This window comes from Aulostomus chinensis, chromosome 23 (genome assembly GCF_037954235.1).
Source record: "Aulostomus chinensis isolate RoL2024-O1b breed Wild chromosome 23, RoL_Achi_v1.0, whole genome shotgun sequence".
Taxonomy (NCBI): Eukaryota; Metazoa; Chordata; class Actinopteri; order Syngnathiformes; family Aulostomidae; genus Aulostomus; species Aulostomus chinensis.
Window position 1 is genome coordinate 23,174,456 of NC_141342.1, and position 19,635 is coordinate 23,194,090.

General features: G+C 46.3%; 1 protein-coding gene across 9 annotated transcripts; it reads right to left on the reverse strand.

Moving 5' to 3' along the window:
• Positions 1 to 6,421: 6,421 nt before the first annotated feature.
• LOC147240159 (rac GTPase-activating protein 1) lies at positions 6,422 to 18,831 on the reverse strand. 9 transcript variants are annotated; one of them, XM_086194911.1, is made up of 18 exons: positions 18,593 to 18,729; positions 18,291 to 18,471; positions 18,069 to 18,209; positions 15,930 to 16,132; positions 13,866 to 14,005; positions 12,762 to 12,834; positions 12,557 to 12,610; positions 12,397 to 12,483; positions 10,515 to 10,671; positions 8,698 to 8,813; positions 8,465 to 8,623; positions 8,274 to 8,369; positions 7,952 to 8,150; positions 7,755 to 7,860; positions 7,542 to 7,674; positions 7,348 to 7,456; positions 6,721 to 6,832; positions 6,422 to 6,589 (listed from the first exon to the last, which is right to left on the reverse strand). In XM_086194911.1, the coding sequence occupies exons 3-18, from the start codon at positions 18,157 to 18,159 to the stop codon at positions 6,544 to 6,546; spliced, it is 1,881 nt and encodes a 626-aa protein (XP_086051037.1). In that variant the 5' UTR covers positions 18,160 to 18,209; positions 18,291 to 18,471; positions 18,593 to 18,729; the 3' UTR covers positions 6,422 to 6,543. The 9 variants fall into 9 exon arrangements, with proteins under 9 accessions (XP_086051037.1, XP_086051038.1, XP_086051039.1 ...); XM_086194912.1 differs by having other exon boundaries at positions 18,069 to 18,216; XM_086194913.1 differs by having other exon boundaries at positions 18,291 to 18,514; positions 18,593 to 18,702.
• Positions 18,832 to 19,635: the final 804 nt, after the last annotated feature.

Below are 19,635 nucleotides of genomic sequence, written 5' to 3' on the forward strand. Positions count from 1 at the left end.
AGTTTTTCACAAGCTAACTAAGAAGTGTGAAAATGTTTTATGGTGGAGGAGTGTTTATTATTAGGAGTAGTAAAGGAATGATTTGTGACTTGGATCATGAACTGATCTGTTCCCTTACAAAGCCCTTCTAGAACTCCTCCTTATGAATTAGCATTTGAGATTCATCTGGACGAGATTGTAAAGAGCTTGATGTTTTCTTAACAGTCGCATCAGTGCTGAGGGAGGAGCTTGTTTCACTACACATCAGCAACACATAATTAAAATCTCTTACTCATTCTCAGGCTCTTTGGGGTGTGTGTTCTCGACCTTCAGTACACACACTTGCTCATGTGGACCAAACAGCTTTGATTATTCGAAATGTGAACAAGCTAACACTTCCCAAAGTCACATTCCAGAAAAGTAGGAGGCAGGAAATTACTGTCTGCTCAGTCCAAAAAGGACAGAACAGAGGGTCTCACACAGTGGCCAGGCCTTGAGGACTTCCAGTCCCTTTCACCTTTGAGAACTGAAATGTCGATCTGAATCCCCCTGGGGCTCCAACATGTCTTAGTCCAAACTCCTGGTCACCATGCTCTGACTCTTCCCACTTATTATGTGTGGTCCAGTTGGATTGAACTCCAGTGCAGCTGGTTTGTTGGAGTGGCGCCAGCAATCCCTCTGGAGTTCTAAAGGTCCCATGAGGTTCCAAACCACCCTGTTATTCTTCAGAGGGTCTGAATGTACTTGACTTGCAGGTCAGACGGCTCCTGCAACCAGGTGAATGTCATGACCTCATGATGTCACAGAAGCTGTAGAAGTAAGACAAGTCAGAACAAAGGATCTTCTTCCTGGATTTATCTTGGTCCTACCCTCAACTGAACTGTAGAAATATTCCCCTCAGTTATGTGTTGACCTGAATGAAGGCATGAATACTGGCTGCACCTCCTGGGGAGGATCTAAGGACGGCATTGTAGGTGGGTGACAGGTGGTGTCTGAGGCCCCTCCTCTGTTCAAAGATGGACGTTCTAGTTTGACATGAATGGCTTCTTTCACCCCTCTTTTAAACCTTCTGTCCTCTCTGGATAGAATGCACACCTTGTGGTCTTGAAAGCAGTGCCCCTTCTCTTTGAGGTGGAGGTGGACTGCTGAGTCCTGGCCTGTGGTTGTGGCTCTCCTGTGTGGCGCCATGCATTTGTTCAGTGGTTGTTTTGTCTCCCCTGTACAGGTCAGAGCGCTCCTCGTTACACTGGACTGCAGAAACAACATGACTCTGTTTATGCCTTGGAACCTTGTCTTTAGGATGGACAGGTTTTTGCCTCAGGGTGTAGCTGGACTTCAGTGCACGGGGATCTGATGTGGGATAAAGATCCTTCTGAGTTTCTCTGAGACCTCTGCCACGTACGGGATGACAACGCTCCTCTGGGCTTCATCTTTCTTCTCCTCCCTGGGCTTCTTGGCAGTTTTAATGAAAGCCACAAGGTTGTACATCTGAGTGGATGTGGTTGTGTTCCCTTCTCTTCCCATCTTTTAGAAGGGATATTTTGTGCTCTGTGTTTGAGAGTTCAGATCACCCCTAGTTTGAGCTGGAGTGGGTGGTGTGAGTCAAACAGGAGAGACTGATCCGTGTGGGTGGGTTTCCTGTAGACCCCAATGTGACGTTCCCCATTGATTTCAATGTCCACTGCACAGTCTGGAAAAGCCAGACAGTTGTCTTTGACATCGTCCCTCATGAATGTGATGTTCTTGTCCACCGAGTTCAGGTGTTCAGTGAGAGGCCCAACTTCACCCTCCTGATGGTGACCCAGGTGTCGTCTACGTATCTGAACCAATGTCTCAGCAGGTGGCCTCTGAATGTCTCAGGGCTACACTCTCCATCTCTTCCATGTACAGGTTTGCTACAATGGGGGACACTGGAGATCCCATGGCACAGCGGTGTTTTACCTGTAGAGACCATTGTTGTATTGGAAGTAGGTGGTGCTGAGGCAAAGGTCAAGAAGGTCACGCACCTGTTCAGATAAATGGTACATAGACTCAATTTTATATTGTGCTTTTCTACCTTAGCGGCACTCAAAGCGCTTTACAGTGTCGTCTCATTCACCCGTTCACACACACACACACACACACACACACACACACACACACACTGATGGTGAAGGCTGCCATGCAAGGCGCCAACCTACTCATCATGAGCAATTATGGGGGGGGGGGGGGTTGTTGCAGAGGAGAAAAGGATGGAGGCAAGATACTTAGCAACGTTGTAGGTTACGGAATTGATTCTACTCACAATGGGTCTGAGTGGCGCGCCATCTTTATGGATTTTTGGCAGCCCGTAGATGCATGGAATAGCATCGCCAGGATAGAATTTGTAGTAGAGAGCTCGTTGATAGCTTGTTCCTTCTCCAGCTTCTGTAGGCAGTTTACCACGTTGGTTTTGAAGGTGTTGGTGGGATCTTGTTTCAGAGTCTCATAGGTTGCTGTGTCAGGGAGGAGGCTGCTCACTCTGGAGTGGTAATTGGCTGTGTGAAGGACCACTGTTTCTGCTCGTAAGATTGTGATGTTGGGATCTTTTTGCAGTGTGTTGAGTACATTTTTAACTTCTCCAGACAGGAGAAACAGGCACTTATTTTTCTTAAATTCTTGTCTTCTTGTAAACTCTCTAAAAGAGGGATGACATCACCAGGATTAAGGAAGGGAACCGCTGATTCCATTAACCACAAAATGACAAGCCGCTGTAATGTATAACTTTAACCCTAAGATAACAATTCAAAGAAGATAAATAATTTTAAAAAAAATTACACCCACAGAATTTGAAATGTTCAGAATGGAAGTCTAAAATTATCATTTAATAAATATCAGGTCCAAAATTTTGTAAACAATAATATGCAAGGATGTGTTCAGTCGGTTTTAGGGAGCAAAACTCTTGTGTAAATCTGTGAATATTATTTAACTTAAACTTGTAGTAGAAGAATATCTGAGCTGGTGTCTAAGATGTTGACTCAAGTAATTGGTTTGTGGATTTATGTTGCAGCCTGGGAGGAGGGAGGTGCAGTAATCCAGCCTGGAAGTGACAAAAGCAGGGACAAGTTTTTGTGCATCTTCTTGAGCCAGGATGTGTCTGATCTTAGCGATGTTACGTAGATGGAAGAAGGCGTCCTGGAGATTTGTTGAATGTGGGAGTTAAAAGGGTCCTGGTCAAAGAGAACTGCTAGGTTCCTACGGTGGTGCGGGGGGCCAGGGTGGTACCATCCAGGGGACCTGTCTCATCAGATCAGGTGGTCCTCAGGTGTTTGGGCCCAGCACAAGAACTTCAGTTTATCAGAGTTTAATAAAGGAAATGATGGTCCTCCATGTTTCCTGTCCTTCAGACAGGCCTCCAGTTCAGTCAGCTGGTTTGTTCCATGTGGATCATTGATGAGTTCAGCTGTGTGTCGTCTGCATAGCAGTGAACATTAATGGAGTGTTTCATTGGTTCTATTCACACTGGGATCTGTAAACACCAGATTCTATCACATTAGGATCAATAACTTATCGATTCTATTCACACAACGATCTAATCATGGTAGGATCTATAGACACTACATTCTACTTACACTAGAGTATACTCTTACTCTGATCTATAAACACTAGATTCTATCACACAAGGATCTATAACTACTAGATTCTGTTCACACTAGATCTATATTTGAGATTCTGTTCATGCTAGGATCTACAAACCCTAGGATTTATATCCACTAGATTCTGTTAACTAATTACACTCACTGGCCACTTTATTAGGTAGACCTTGCTAGTTCCGGGTTGGACCCCCTTTTGCCTTCAGAACTGCTTTAATCCTTCGTGGCACAGATTCAACAAAGTACTGGAAAGATTCCTCCGAGAGTTTGGTCCATATTGACATGATAGCATCACGCAGTTGCTGCAGATTTGTTGGCTGCACATCCATCATACGACTCTCCCGTTCCACCACATCCCAAAGGTGCTCTACTGGGTTGAGACCTGGTGACTGTGGAGGCCGTTGGAGGCCAGTCGTCTCATTGTCATGTTCAAGAAACCAGTCTGAGATGATTCCAGCTTTATGACATGGCGCGTTATTCTGCTGGAAGTAGCCATCAGAAGATGGGTCCACTGTGGTCATCAAGGGATGAACGTGGTCAGCAACAACACTCAGGTAGGCTGTGGTGTTGCAACGATGCTCAATTGGTACGAAGGGGCCCAAAGTGTGCCAAGAAAATATCCCCTCACCAGTACAGCCCCACCAGCAGCCTGAACCCTTGATACGAGGCAGGATGGATCCGTGCTTTCATGTTGCTGACGCCAAATTCTGACCCTACCATCCAAATGTCGCAGCAGAAATCCAGACTCATCAGACCAGCCAACGTTTTTCCAATCTTCTGTCCCATTTTGGTGAGCCTGTGCGAGTTGTAGCCTCAGTTTTCTGTTCTTAGCTGACAGGAGTGGCACCTGGCGGGGTCTTCTGCTGCTGTAGCCCATCTGCCTCAAGGTTCGACGTGTTGTGTGTTCAGATGCTCTTCTGCACACCTTGGTTGTAACGAGTGGTTATTTGAGTTCCTGTTGTCTTTCTATCAGCTGGAACCAGTCTGGCCGTCCTCCTCTGACCTCTGGCACCAACAAGGCATTTTCGCCCTCAGAACTGCTGCTCACTGGATATTCTCTCTTTTTGGACCGTTCCCTGTAAACCCTCGAGATGGTTGAGCCTGAAAGTCCCAGTAGATCAGCAGTTTCTGAAACACTCAGACCAGCCCGTCTGGCACCGACTACCGTGCCACGTTCAAAGTTACTTAACTCACCTTTCCTCCTCATTGATGCTCGGTTTGAACGCCAGCAGATTGTCTTGACCATGTCTACATGCCTAAATGCATTGAGTTGCTGCCACGTGATTGGCTGATTAGTAATTTGCGTTAACGAGCAGTTGGACAGGTGTTCCTAATAAAGTGGCCAGTGAGTGTATATTCTAACTGATCTATATCCACTAGATTCTATTCACAGGATCTGAAAATACAAGGATCTATAATCACTAGATCCTGTTCACACTAGAGTCTTATTATGGTAGGACCTACAAACACTTGGATCTATAACAGGGGTACTCAAATACAAAGGGCCACAGAATTTTTTCACTGAGCCTAAGTTCCATTTATTGAGGTCAGTCAGACCACATGTGATAACACTAGTATTCACAATAAAATGCCCTTTTCATTCACTACAACAAAAATACAAATTAAAATAAATACAAGACAAAAACCAAAGATGACCCCTGTCATGAATCCAAAACAAACGTGTCAGGATGGCTTAAGAACACTTTTCTTTTTAAATACAAAGAATCTCAAGGAAGGACAAATGGATTTCTGTCCTGTGGTGGATCCTCTCAGGAAATCCACACAAGCGTCGATGCTACAATCAAACCAAATGTCCCTTTCAGTTCAACAAACTGATTAAAACTGCTCCAAAAACGACAGTGAAAGTTAATAAATGGCACTGGCAGCAATGAACTCTGGGTGACCCGGTAACAGGCTGTCTATGTATCGTTGCCATGGAGACGAGTCCCGGCCAGGATATCGGGTCCTGGGGGCGGGGGATATTAATATTGTTTGACTGTACTGCTGTACACAAGCCTGACTGACAGGTCACACTGCGATTGTCACTAAACTGCTGGAGGCGGGAGCAAACATCCTCCATTGAGACAAGGTACCGCCCTAAATGGGATGCTACTCTCCAATATATACGTTTGGACACAAACATCATTCCCTTTTTTTTGTATTTTGTGTTTAAGATCATTGTGATTAAACCTGAAAATTTACTTTACTGCTGGGCGTGGTGGGGCAGCACGGTGGAGCAGTGGTCCTCACCGTGGCCCCCCAGCAAGAAGGTTGTGGGTGGAGCCCCGGCTGCAGCACGGGGTCTTTCTGGGTGAGTCTCCATGTTCTCCCTGTTCCTGCTGGGTTCTCTCTGGTACTCCAGCTTCCTCCACAGTCCAAAGACATCAAGACGGACCAGGTTAATCCAGACTCTAAATTGACCGTAGGCGTGGCTGGGAGAGCCAATTGTTGTCTGTCTCTATGTGTTGGCCCTGCCATGGACTGGTGACCTGTCCAGGTGGAAGGCTGCTGGGATAGGCTCCACCCCCACCACCCTGAACAGGAGAGGAGGGAGAAGATGGAGGGATGGACAGATTCACAAGAATATGGGTGTAACACGATGTCTACTAGAAGTAATTTGGTTCCAGGCTTCAGCTCTGCTCCACTTGTGTTCACCTTTAAGCAGCTGCTGGTCAACATCCCTAACATCATGCCATCAGACAGGTTCTGACCAATAAGAGTGCGGATAGACGACTTCCTCAACTTTAAATGAGCAACTAAATACTTGAGAAGGTTGATAGGAAATCAGTTGATACAAGAGTGTGTGTAAAAAAAAAAAGAAGCTCTGCAGTTAAAGTATTTATTTGAAATTTCATACTGACAAAACTTGCAGGTGCCTTTTTTTTAACTTGAAGTGCTTTAACCCAGGAAACAGCCGCGTCATATTAGGAGGATTATAAGTCATCAGGCAGCGTCAGCAGGGTGAGGTGAAAAACCGCCGGCCTGGTTCTGCTCGCCCACTGGAGGGAGATGTTAAACACAAAAAGACTATTTTAAAAGGAGGAGAATTTCCTGCTGCATATTCACACTCTCCACTGGCAAACTTGTCATGTAAAACTTTAAGGACATTAAATCAGCACATGCGTCTCACGTGCTGCTGAAAGCGCTGCTCAGGTTCTTGATGCGACCTCGTAGAGTTCCTCGCCCCAGAGCGGTGTGGTAGCTGTTCAGTTCTGGAGAGGTCACCGGCTTGAAGAGGCGGGCTGAAGGACACGATGTTAGGAAGAAGCAAGCAATATTGTGGTAGCAGCTGCAATATAATCATATGTACAGTAAAATCCCACTTAAGCAACCTAACATTCTCCATTAGCACACCTGAGCAACATCGATAACATATCAAGAAAATATTCTGACTACAGTCCTCGTTGCATCGCACCACAATGTTGTCCATTCCAAGGAGAACCAATCCTGGTGTTCTACCCTGAGCACCACAGAGTTCTGGTTTTAAACTTTTAAATAACAGTCTTTTTAGATTCTGAGTTCATTCAAGAGGAATCCAGTTACCAAGGCAACATGTTTCACCATTGAAGTTTTTCAATGAACATCATGACACCAGCGGCTGAGGATCATGGATACTGTGGTTCATCAGAGAGAAGTGTCACAGAGCAGGCGCTACTAAATGTAACTACATGAGAATGCTACCTCGGCAGCCAGAGCCAAAATCATACGTGAGGGTCAATCACATGATCGAGGAGACTTCCTATGTTCATTAACATACCGTGCAGACCATGTCCTTCAGCCTGGTTATTGGGCTCAAATGAGGACATCTGGACAGCGAGGACACGTCTCCAGTAATCTTCAGGGAGTGACAACAAGCGGCACATAACCTGAGATGTGAAAGAGTGAAGATGAAGAATGAATCATCTGGTGTGTAATTGGTCTGAAGCTGGAGGTGGAGTCAGGTGTGCTCACTCTCAGCTGAGAGCTTGTGTCTCTCATGATGGTTGTCGGTGAAGGTTCAGACATCCCATGTCCCACCAGTGTCGGTCCAAACACTCGAGACAAGTTAATCTGGTCCATCTGACAGGCTGGACTCTTCATCACCCTGAGATGAGATACCAAACGAACACATAAAAATGTGCCATCATGATAAACGTCTTCCTGGCATAGTGACAGACGTCTTACTTGTGGAAGTGAAGCATTAGGAATGCCAGTGTGTCTCTGTTGGCCTGCGGCAGCTCAGCGATTGCCTGAAACAGGATGGCAGCGCTATTCGGCTCGTCGCACATCTCTGAGACACAGCAGGAAACAGGAAGTAACAGTAGCTGAATATCAAACGAACATGAAATGGTTCAGGTGAACTAGTTAGGTGACACCATTACCTGAAGCCTCCATGAAGGTACGGTGGAGGCGGAAGGTGACCAGAGGCTCCTTCAGCCTCCTCAGGAAGTCTTTGAGGACACCACAAACCACATGGACGTCTGAGACTTTACTGAGCTGCAGCAGTGCTTTGCCAGCCTGGAACTGATCCCGCAGCTCTTTCACCTGCCGCTCACCGCCAGGGACACGGTACAGCCCCCTCTAAAGACAAACAGAGAGAGAGATAGATGAGAGAGTGGAGGAACGATGGGGTGAGAGACATGGAAGAGAGAGAGTGACGGGGAAACAGAGGTAAAGATACCTAACAGTAAGAGCAGAGGTTACCTCTGTTAGGCCCCTCCTTTCAATCTCCTTCACACACTCAGCAATGAGCTGAGGAACTCTGGGATGGGTGACTGGAGCAAAACTCTCCAATGATGCCTGAAGATCAGAAAGGTTCCAAAAAGACAGACAGGCATCCAATCAGCTAACAGATGTCCAACCAGCCAAAACAGCTGATTCTGATGACTCTGTACCCTCAGAGCTGAAGTTCCTGTGGTGGCAATGTTGCAGCTGTCTGCACATTTCTGTTTGCACTCTGGATGAGTGACAAGGCGGCAGTTTCTGCACTTCAATGCCATTTTTCCAAAGCGGATCCTCTTGCCACAGGACGAGCAGGTCTCAGGTCGGATCACCTAGAAGAGAAAGATGATTTTGAGCCACAGGCTGATGAAGAACGTAGCGAGGATGGAACAAAGAGGCCTCATACCGTTTTGGAGAGAAAAACATGTCTCAAAGGTTTGTCAGTTTGACTGGGCTCCACCTTCATTTCCATCAAAGGTTCAATGACCGTCTCATCACACGGAACCCACAGAGATGTTTGGTCTGCGGATCAAAATATTCTTAACTGGTTAAAACATTTATAATATAAATCAGTGGTGTGATTTAAATGTTTAGTCAGCTTCAAATGTTTATTTCAGTTTAATTCATTCATTTGTTGAACGTATCAAAGTGGATGTGAAACATTGCAAGCTTAGCATCCACTTCCCAGCATGGGCTGTGTCACGGACAAAGGTAACCATGTCAGTGCAAGATTCCTCCGAGGAGGCAGTAAAGGACGCATCTTCCTCCTCGATCAACCACACATCTGATCTATAAAAGCAATTTTTTTAACACCAATGAACAGCAGCGCAGGATAAGTCACAAAACCGGTAAATAGGTTCCCTGGTCTCCAGGTCAGGGACCTGAGGTGAGAAGTGTATGGGTCCCAGCAGCTGGAGAGATTAGCAGGTTCAGTTCTACATCAGATCCACCAGTAAACACCAGACCGGTGGATGGTGGAGGTTCAGTTCTACATCAGATCCACCAGTAAACACCAGACCGGTGGATGTTGGAGGTTCAGGTCTACATCAGATCCACCAGTAAACACCAGACTGGTGGAGGTTGGAGGTTCAGGTCTATATCAGATCCACCAGTAAACACCAGCCCGGTGGGTGTCGGAGGTTCAGTTCTACATCAGATCCACCAGTAAACACCAGACTGGTGGATGGTGGAGGTTCAGTTCTACATCAGATCCACCAGTAAACACCAGACTGGTGGATGTTGGAGGTTCAGTTCTACATCAGATCCACCAGTAAACATCAAGTCAAGTCAGGTTTATCTGTGTGGCACCAAACCCCAACTAAAGTTCTGTCCTGACTCTGTCCAAGTAGAGCAGGTCCAGCACCTCCCTCCTTCAATGAACCTCCACCCAACAATTCTCCATCAGCAGCACATCCTGCAACAGCAGCCAGCAGAACCTTCCTTTACCAGCAGGAAGGTGGAGCAGATCCAGGATCAGTGGGGACGGAGAGAGAGCAGGAGAGCAGGACAGAGACAAAGACAGAGAATGGAGGAAGACAGAGACAGAAGGAGAGAGAGGGACAGAGATAGAGAGAGACAGGAGGAGAGACTGATGGACAGAGACAAAGACAGAGAATGGAGGAAGACAGAGAGACAGAAGGAAAGAGAGGGACAGAGATAAAGAGGGAGAGAAAGGAGGAGAGACTGATGGACAGAGACAAAGACAGAGAATGGAGGAGAGATGGGGACGTGAGCAGGCTGGAAGGAGAAAGACGACAAAAAGTAACAACAACTAGCGACCAATAATCATATTCACAGGTTCAAAATCAAATCAATTAATTCCAGCATAATACGAGCAATTATCTGCTAGCGAACAATGCTGATGTTAGTGTTAGAACAGTACTGAGAATACTGATAATCAGATTCCTAATTGCTCTCCAGGGGGTTAAAGTTTTCTGAAGAAAGTTTCTGATATGAATACTACTAGTACGAATTCTAATACTGATGCTAAGGGTGGCAGCTTGAGCCTCTTCTGGTCTGCAGCCTCTTTCAGCAGCAGCATCAGTCGGGAATCTGGGAGGTGGAGAAGCACAAAGGCTCTGGAGAAGAAGACCACTTATTAGTGTTGTTAGTAGTTAGTATTTCCTGTGGGAAACTACAAAATTACCTCCTCCCTGTTCTTCTCTGTAATTCTTCAAAATGAACAAACATTTACTTGAATCATTATCGCCATGAAGGACACACCTCCTCCGCCGACAGAGACCGCACACTCCTGTGTGACAGTGCACGTTGGGTTCTCGGGGTTCTCTTGAGTGATGCCCACCACCATATGAATTTGACCCGCGCTGTCAGGAGTCCTCACAGAGGCTTTCACAATCGTCTCGACCTCCTGAGACACAAACTAGAATTTGGTTGGTCGATAAAAGCGATAAAATGAAGATCTTATCAATAAAACAACTAGCAAATGCTACAGTTAGCATAGATAAGCAGTTTTTCAGTGACTTTGAGTGTTACAAAGTTTGTGTGACACACACACACACACACACACTCACAGCTTTCTTCCGAGTTACAATCCTGACCTCTCCTGAGTTTGAATGTCCAAGATGACGGCATGTTTACTCCCAGCCGTTATAATCATTAATTTGGTTTCAATAAAAGTGCAGCATCTCAGTCGCGTCCCTGAATCGGACAGACATGCTGGTTCTCTCAAACACGATCATCAAGTTTGTGGATGACACCACTGTGGGGGGGCTAATCTCAAGGGGGTGAGTGTGGTGTTCAGTAAACAACCTCCAACTGAACACCACAAAAACTAAGGAATAATCCTGGTCTTCAGGAAGGGCAAAGGCGACCCAGCCCCGCTCCTCATCCATGGGGACTGCGTGGAAAGGGTCCACGCCATCAGATTTCTTGGCGTGCAGATATCCGACGACTTCTCCTGGACCGCTAACGCCACGGAGGTGCTCAGGAGAACCAAGCAACCACCTGTCTGACCTGCCAGGGCCGACGCGACAGGTCACACTGAGTCAGAGACGGCTTCTGTCCTGGAGCTGTCACTGCAGCCAGCAACCACAGAACCAAGTGACCTGCCTCACTCAGTCTACATACTGATTATTGAATTGTTCACATCCAAGTGAAGAAACTGCTTTATCAAAGTGCAGTAACTGTCTTATCCCTTTCATGTGGGATTTCAATACCACACCACTGTTTTTACACCTGACTTTGCATTTCGCTGCAATTGTATATATTTCTATTTTTGGATATTATGTGTAGTTTTCTTAATATTTCTATTTTAGAACAGTTGCACTTTTCTGTTAAATTGCACAAAAGGGAGTTGCACTCCAATTTCAATGATGCCACACAATGACAATAAAGGCTTTTGATTGTTTTTTTTTTTATTACATTAGGAATAGACAGCGAGTCTATTTATGACGGACGCCATGTCAATTTGCACAGAGGAGATCAGGCCAAACAAGAACTCCCCACATGAATAGCAAAGTGAATCTGGTCGTGTCGAAGTAAAACACTACGCGCCAACTTCAGACCAGACGAGGGGCCCGACATGACCACAAACTTAACGTATATGAGAACACAAACCAGCAGAGACCACGAAAAAGCTAGCATAATGTGAGCAAGTTAACGAAGTTGGGCGGGCAAAACATGACACAGCTGAAACGCTGCTGGTAGAGGATGGGCATGATTGGCTGCTGGGAGACGATGCAGCCTTGCCAGGTGTGACTTGGGGTAAAATACACACACACACACACACACTCCCACACCAGCTGTAAGAGAGGTGCCATGTGTGCACCCAAATTTTTACTTTGCTGTTTGGTTTAACATCCACTGAGCGAGCAGCAGGTGAGACAGACGGCACATCAAATATTCTCTCACAGTCTCGACAGATATTTGGAGTTTGCTAGATTTCAAAGATGTGTGTACAGCTCATTTGTTAACACCTGCTGATTCGCCGTCACTCAAGCCTCAGAACTGCCTCACGCTCGCACCAGACGCAGCCATGGAGGCGAACTGGTGGTCATCAAAGAATTCCCAATGAGGAAAGACGGACACCGTCTCCATTAAAGTTTTGGACTGAACACATCACTGATCAATTCATCTGTTAGTTCACCTTCTCCACAGCTTTCCTCTCCAGCAGCTCAGCAGAAACGTTCCCACCTCTCCCTCGCCTCCCGACAGCCGGACCCATCGAGGACCGCTGCAGAACCAGCAAAACATCTGGAACCAACTTCAGGACATCAACATCACAGGAGTGTCGGATGTTAACGTACCCTCCTTTCTCGAGCTCGAGACCTCAGAGGTTTGATCACAGTCGTGTCCAGGTCCTGAAAGGACAACCATGCAATGTCAGATCCAGTGGAACCATCGGATCTTCATTGCCATCTGAAGAACTTCGAATGTATTAATTTAAACAGAACATAAACTGATCTGACTATTGATCAGCAGGACCACATCGATTAAACTGAACGGCCTTACCACATCATCATCTGTCCGATCATAGCTGATGTCAGAGTGTGAGAGGAATGACGATTCATCAATTGCAGACAGTCTGAAAGAACAGCAGAAGAACGTTGAATCACAGTGAGCAATCAGAACATCAATAACACATTCATTCACTGTAGAGACGTGACTGAACGGAACTCCTGAAAATTCCTTAAACTCCTCCAAGGCCCTGGAAACCCCTCTAAGTGGGGCTGTGCAGTACGAGGTAATTATCAGAAACCACCCCAACAACTTCACACAAACTGCGGGACACTAGAGTTCTGTGAAATGGTCTGTTATTGAAATCTGATAATGAACAGTTGAGTCATTTTACTCAAAAACAGTGCTAGCTAACAGCAGACTGCACAAACTCAAGGTTTCCACTTAAACCCAAATTTGAAAGCAATTAATTGAATTGTTTGACTTTAATTGATAACATCTGATGGACGGGCTGTTACACCAGTGCCCCCTTGTGATGGCAGTGCGTCGCTGTGTTGTGGAGCATAATGTCACGGTTACAGGCCTGCGAGCAGTAAATAGGAAGGCCAGAGGAAAGCCATCACAACGGAGAGTTAAATGGATTACATGAAAATACATGTTGTTCAAAGATGTTGTCTGTCTGGAGCGTCACTGGAGTCCATCATTGTCATTAGCGTCAGACTTCCTCACTCCATCCCTGACTGAATAGACTCTCTGCAGGCATTATTTTTCCAATATGCTGATTGGCCAAATGTTGCTGTGAGGTCATCTGCCCCTGCAACAGCCTGGATTGGCAGCTCGTCTCCGCGTCAGTGCCCCAAAATTAAAGGCCAAACTTCCACATTTCCAAACAACATATTATTGGTAATTTTTCACAGTACACACTATTGTGCACTGTAAACAGGTACATACTTAAAACAAGTAGTTATGTTAATGCTAGATCTTATTTATACAAAAAAGGCAAAACACTTTCCACCAAAGAAGGTGGCACCCTAGCGCCCTCTATTGTCCAGCCACCCCAGCCTGTAAAGAACATGAGAAACTTCTCAAGATGCCGGAAGCCTGTAAAGAGGGTCAGAACCTCCTTGGCGACTCTTGAGTAGGCGAAGTGTCTCTTACCGTTTGTTGTTCCGGTGGAAGGTCACATTGGCTCCTTTGTGGTCAAACGTCGCCAGAAGTGATTTCTGCTCGTCATTCAAACAGGCGCTGGATTTACTGTCATGTACCAGGATGTCACACATGAGCTGCATCTGCCTTTGCTGGGTAAATAAAGTGCATTCATAAAATAGTTAATGCAAATGTTTTGATTTTTTTCGGGCTCCTTTGGCTTGATCTTGGTTCTCTAAACAGATCAACCTATCAGCGGGAATTTTTCTGTCAGTTGAAGTCCAGCCCAGCTCCGCCTGTGTCCTGGGTCCTGTGTCATTTGATATTCCTGATGAGGGAAACCACATGTCGCCACTGACAACTTACACAAGGAGCATGAAAATAATATGGAAATCTTTATAATCGCTCTGGGAAACATTCTTCCCAACATCAAACTCTACATGGAATCGTTAGTGCTGTGTTTCAACCAATTCTGTCACGATCATCATGTCAGCCAGCTCACACACTTATGTTCTCAGTGAAGATGAGATGATGTCACCTTCCAGGTTCAGAACATGCTCATGACAATCTAATGGTCTCTGCACTGGCTGAAATTTGTTTTAAGGCTAGGTTGCCCTCCCTGACATCTGGGAACACACACTTCCATCATTGCTGAGCTGCAGCAGTCTTGTGGTTTTGGGTTTAACGCTTAGATTTCATGAGAGGAACAAGAGAAGAGGCTCTGTCCGTGACACATGGCAACAAGCTTTGCTATAACGAGCATCCAGCTGGCCCCGAGCAGGTGAGAGAAGCGGCACATAAAACTCCCTGCTGCTGTCATTAGGGAGCAGTGTTGCTCACCCTATATCTGGAAATTGTTTTCTCCCTCTGCCAGACAGAGCTGTTTCCCATGCATGTGCCAATGTGCACATGCTAGTGTGCTGTGCCGACTGCCACCTCCACTAATTGTGCCAAGGCCATGGAGGTGTATGGTGGCTGTGTGCGGTCAAGCACACCAGTCTGCTGCAGATGACCTTCTTCCATAAACAGTCAACTGTGCACTTGGAAACAAAAGTTGCTGGACCCTTAAGCTTTTACAACCTTCAGTTCAGGCAGTTGAGATCCTAGGGGTGATCCTTGATCCTCGAAGGGTGCATCCGTCTGCAGGTTATTGATGCGTAGGCCACACTCAAACTACTGCCAGCTAAAAATGTTTTTATATACACTAGTCAATTAGGTCTGGGGAGTTTTGAGGTGGGGAGGCCTCCATAGGTTGAACTTGTTTGTCCAGCATGTCCCAAAGACACTCAACTTGATCCAGAACAGGAACCTGCTGGTTCCTGCAAAGAAGTTCCGAATCATTTTAGCAGTACATCAGGATGTGCTATCCTGCCTAAGCAGCTCACCTTCTTCCCGTAATTCCTCATAGTTCCATCTCTTCCCCAGGTGAGCCCCACACACACACCCATCCATCCATCCATCCACATGATGTAAAGAAAAAAAATGCATTAGACTACCTCCACGCTCCATGGTCCAGTTCTGATGCCCATTGTAGCTGCTGTCAGAGTTGGACCAGGCTCGTTTGTCCATCTGACCCAACTGAGGTTATGCAGCTCATACTGGTGTGTTCTGACCCCTTTCGATCCCAACCAGTTGTGCCTCTGAAGAAGCAGCCCATGTCCCTGTTGCCAGTTCATTGGTTCTTCTTACTCAGACCAGTTAGGGTAGGTACTAACTGCTGCGGAATGGGACCACCCAACAAGACCAAAAGTTTTGGAGATGTTCTGATCCAGACCTCCTTGTAAAAGTTCCCATTCAAATGTTCACTTACTACCCAATACCCCACCCCCTCCATGGACAGGTGGCACTGTTATGAAGTCATCATGTTCTGGCTGATCAAGTGAGTACTGCATTTGACAACATCTCTTATTCGATTTTGTAACGTTTTCATTTTTGTGCCCATTTTCATTGGGCTCTCTTTTTTATTGCTGAATTTAGTTGATCTTAAATGTCAAAAATTTCAAATCAATTTTATAAGAGTTGACCGGTCTTGACATCAGCACCGGCCCAAACAACGGCACCCTCATTGAGACTCACCAGGTACTGGTAGTCCCCTTCAATCTTGTAGCGCTTCTTCATTTCTACGTCCAGTTGGTTGCGAGCGTGTTTCAGTTTGACCTCCAGAGCGGCTTTGGTCACATCCGACTTCACCAGCAGCTCCTTGTACTTCTTCAGCTCCAGCTCAGCGTGCAGCCATCGCTTCCGGAATACCTCAAAGTTCTTCACCACTTCCACAAACTCTGACTCACCAGAAACAGACAGTCGACAGATGTCAGACATTAAACAGAGTTCAAGCAATCTGTGACTGAAAATGTTTGAAGAAACAAGAGCTGTCACAATTAAAAAATTTTATCCAAATATTCTAAATATTTGAATATCTATTTTTAGAGATCAATAATTCAAAGTCTTGTATAATTTAAACACCACAGAATTTCATTTCTCTCTCTGTCCACAAGGGAGAGCTGCAAACCAGTACAAGGAGACAAACCAGCATGTGGGCCGTTACCACTCCTCAGCCACTGTGGTGCAGCAGACAGCAGGAAGCAGGTCTTGCTCCAGTGGAGGGCACATATTTGAGACCTAGCTCCAAGCTGTTGGTTGCGGAATGGTTCTTTAACTGTAGCTCGCATACAACTTTATCTCCAAGTACCAGGATATAAACGCTCACTGACAAAATATTGAAGTGCTACCTAACAGGGCTTTTTTTGATGGCCCGGAGCGCCAGTTGTTCTCTCTCCAGCCCAATCTGGTTCTGAACTCTCCTCCTCTGCCTTCAGGACTGGCACATCTGACCCTTTTTCTGCTAGTTTTTCTCCGGTGCTCCTGACACCTGGCTTCTTCACCCGCCTCCCACTGGCGGGCATGTGGAAGAGCAGAAGTGTGGTACAAGAGCAGCTGCTCGAGGCCCAAAGTCTCGCATGAAAATGTGAGGAGGACTTTTGATGTCATTTATATATCAATATTCTTTACTCTTATGTTTCAATGTATATTTGAAAATGGTATACTGACAGCCCCAGTTTTGACATTAAAACAATTGTGTATTGATGGGTACTCGTGTGTATTGTAGTATTCTAGCAGTACTCCTGAGTGGTGCTGCACAATTCATCTATTTGAAACTGTAGCGCCCCCCAAGAATGCAGTTTGTGAGGAAATTTAAATAAATGGATGCCAGTGTGTGTGTGAACAGGACATCCAATCTACAGACTGTTAATGTTACGCCCACCAGCATGCGTCTATGATCACATGACTCCAAGCATGAGGACCACCGCAACAAACACAGATGTTGATGAGCCCAGCGCGTTTCATGAAGGAACCACCACGCTCATAGCAAGCTAGCTGGGACAGGTCTGGTGCCCCCCACCACCTTTACACCACACCTGAACTTGCACCTGTGTGAGGAGCCTCAGGTTGCCATGACTACAGAAAAGTGCTGCTAAGTTCTCAACAATGATACATTGCTATGGTGTTTGCAGTTCTTGATAAGGAATTTCTTCTGGTGCCCTCTGAAGTTCCTTGTTCCTCAGCTTCATAGTTGGTCTGTAAGGTCAAGAGCTGGTCTGACCCCAGGGCCTTGAGCTGAATCGGGGGTGAACACGTGGCATCTTCCATAAATTCTTTCATAATCGTGAATTTGTGGTCAGAACACTCAACGACAGTGAAGCTGAGCCTCACAACCTAACCCTATCATGACGCACAGCTGTGTTTCGACTACATGAAGGTCACATGCGTGCACAATGCGCTCACTCAGAGTGACCCAAGTGCATGACAGCACCAGCACGCCTGTTTAGGAGGGAGGAACTCAGATGTTCTGGGGGAGCCGCCTCAACCTCATCTCACGGTCAACCTTGTACCTCTGCCATGGACGTCCAGTTGAAGCATCTCGGAGTCTCCAGCCGGGTTCTTGTGTCTAAAAGCTTCCTCTACAGTTATGCCTTTATTTACATGAGGAAAGCCATTTTGATTTATGTTTTTCATATATTCTTGTTAATCAGTACTGTACAAAATTTAGATTTTGAATCGTTTCTGACACTTAATTTGCATTTTGTGAGTTGGGAAGTACACTTTTCCAGACAATCAATATTCTCTGCACCTACACTGACAAGCAAGTAGAATCATGGATGAGCGCGCTATAAACCCACAACTGCACAGTGGTTCGGGTTTGAGTGTTGGACTGACCCAGCTCCGTGTTCAGGACGTCGTCCTCCATGGTGATGCGCTGCAGGCAGAGCGCCAGCAGCTCCTCCACCCTAAGCCGCGACTCCCCCATCGCTCGGACACTTATTGTGGAGGTTTGAGCCTCCTTCCTGCCGCTGACGCCTGGAAACTATGAAAAATTAACAAGCAGGGAAGTTTGGCTCCCCTAGTGTTTCATGATTCAAGCACATGGAAATGTCCCACTTGGAAGGGTTTCTACTTTCAACGTGTCAATCCGCTATAACGCAACGTTTGAAATGACAGTTCTCGCGAGGTTGAAACGTCTGCAGGTATGAGTGAGCCTCGAACCCATGACCTGCTGAGCTCCGCTGGCTTCAGGCACTCGTTTGTCTGAATCCGGAAGCTGCTTCCGCTCATCAGCTGCCTGTTCCGACAAAAACGCAAAACAAGCAAACAAAACAAAAAATCTGAACCGGACGTTTGAGAGGATTTTGCTCACTAAAATGCGCATTGAGACGCGATGATAGACGCGTCGCCGCAGTTACCTGGAGCTGATGCGCAACTCTCCTCAGGTGTGGGATGTCAGAGTGATTGTTCTGTTCATCCAGCTCGGATCCGGACTGAAGGTTAGAGACGAGCCCGGGCTCTGGTGAGTTACTCTGGAGCGGACAGAACCACGACGATGCGATCATTTGCTGAAAGAAAGAAAGTCGAAACTCTGCTGCAGCGGCGCTCGCCCACCTGTCGCACCTGCGGGCCTCTCGGCGGACAGCAGCCGCGAATTTAAAGTGCGTAGCGCCGCCTACTGTCCTGGAGAAGATAACACGAGGAATGTGATCGTAATTTAATGAAATATCAGGAAAAAGCCCCGTCACGTGACATAGTCCGCCCCCCGGATAGCCTGATTCCTACAGTGAATATTGTGCTGCATTCCCCTCAAACGTTCCTCCTCTCCAAATGTTTCGCCTCGTCCAGCATGTTCCAACCTCGAACTTGTTGCAGTTTTTCTGCTCCCTCCTCCCTTCTACACGCTGCATGTGCATTTACTTCATCTGCCTGATGGAATCTTTCGTCCCACTGTTTTCTTTGTCCCATTGGTTCGCCATTCCGTCATTTCTTATATATTTGGAATTTCCTAAGCCTCTCCTTTTTAGAAAGAGATATTGATGACCTCCCACCCTTGTCTCTTTTTCGACTACTCAATCTTTTTCGATGAGGTTTATCAGCGATTGGAAAACAGCAAACTTGAATGACACCACCACCTGCTGGACTGAATGTTTTGACAAAGTAAAAATTCTACACATCAGGTTCCTGCTGCCTTAGGCTTTCACTCATTTGTCCATCTTCGGGGGCATCTTCCTGATGTAGTCCTGGATCTTGGTGGTCTGGTCCTGACAGTAGCTCTGAGGCTCACCAGTCCTTGGCCTCCCTCACCCTGTTAGTGAGTTGGTTACTGGATCAGTTTCTGAAGATCACTGTGCGAAAGTCAGTGGTATGAACTACTGAACCATATATACCAGTCAGAAGTGTGGACCCACCCTCTCATTCAAAGTTCCTCTTTGTTTCTGCTACTTGCTACTTTGTAGTT

Excerpts from the sequence above, each read along its gene's own strand:
- LOC147240159 (XM_086194907.1), bottom strand. The coding sequence starts at position 18,739 with ATGATCGCATCGTCGTGGTTCTGTCCGCTCCAGAGTAACTCACCAGAG. Across the intron at positions 16,133-18,068 it reads CGTCCTGAACACGGAGCTGG|AGTTTGTGGAAGTGGTGAAG; the intron begins GTCAGTCCAACA and ends CTGGTGAGTCAG. Across the intron at positions 6,833-7,347 it reads TGAAGGACATGGTCTGCACG|CCCGCCTCTTCAAGCCGGTG; the intron begins GTATGTTAATGA and ends CGTGTCCTTCAG.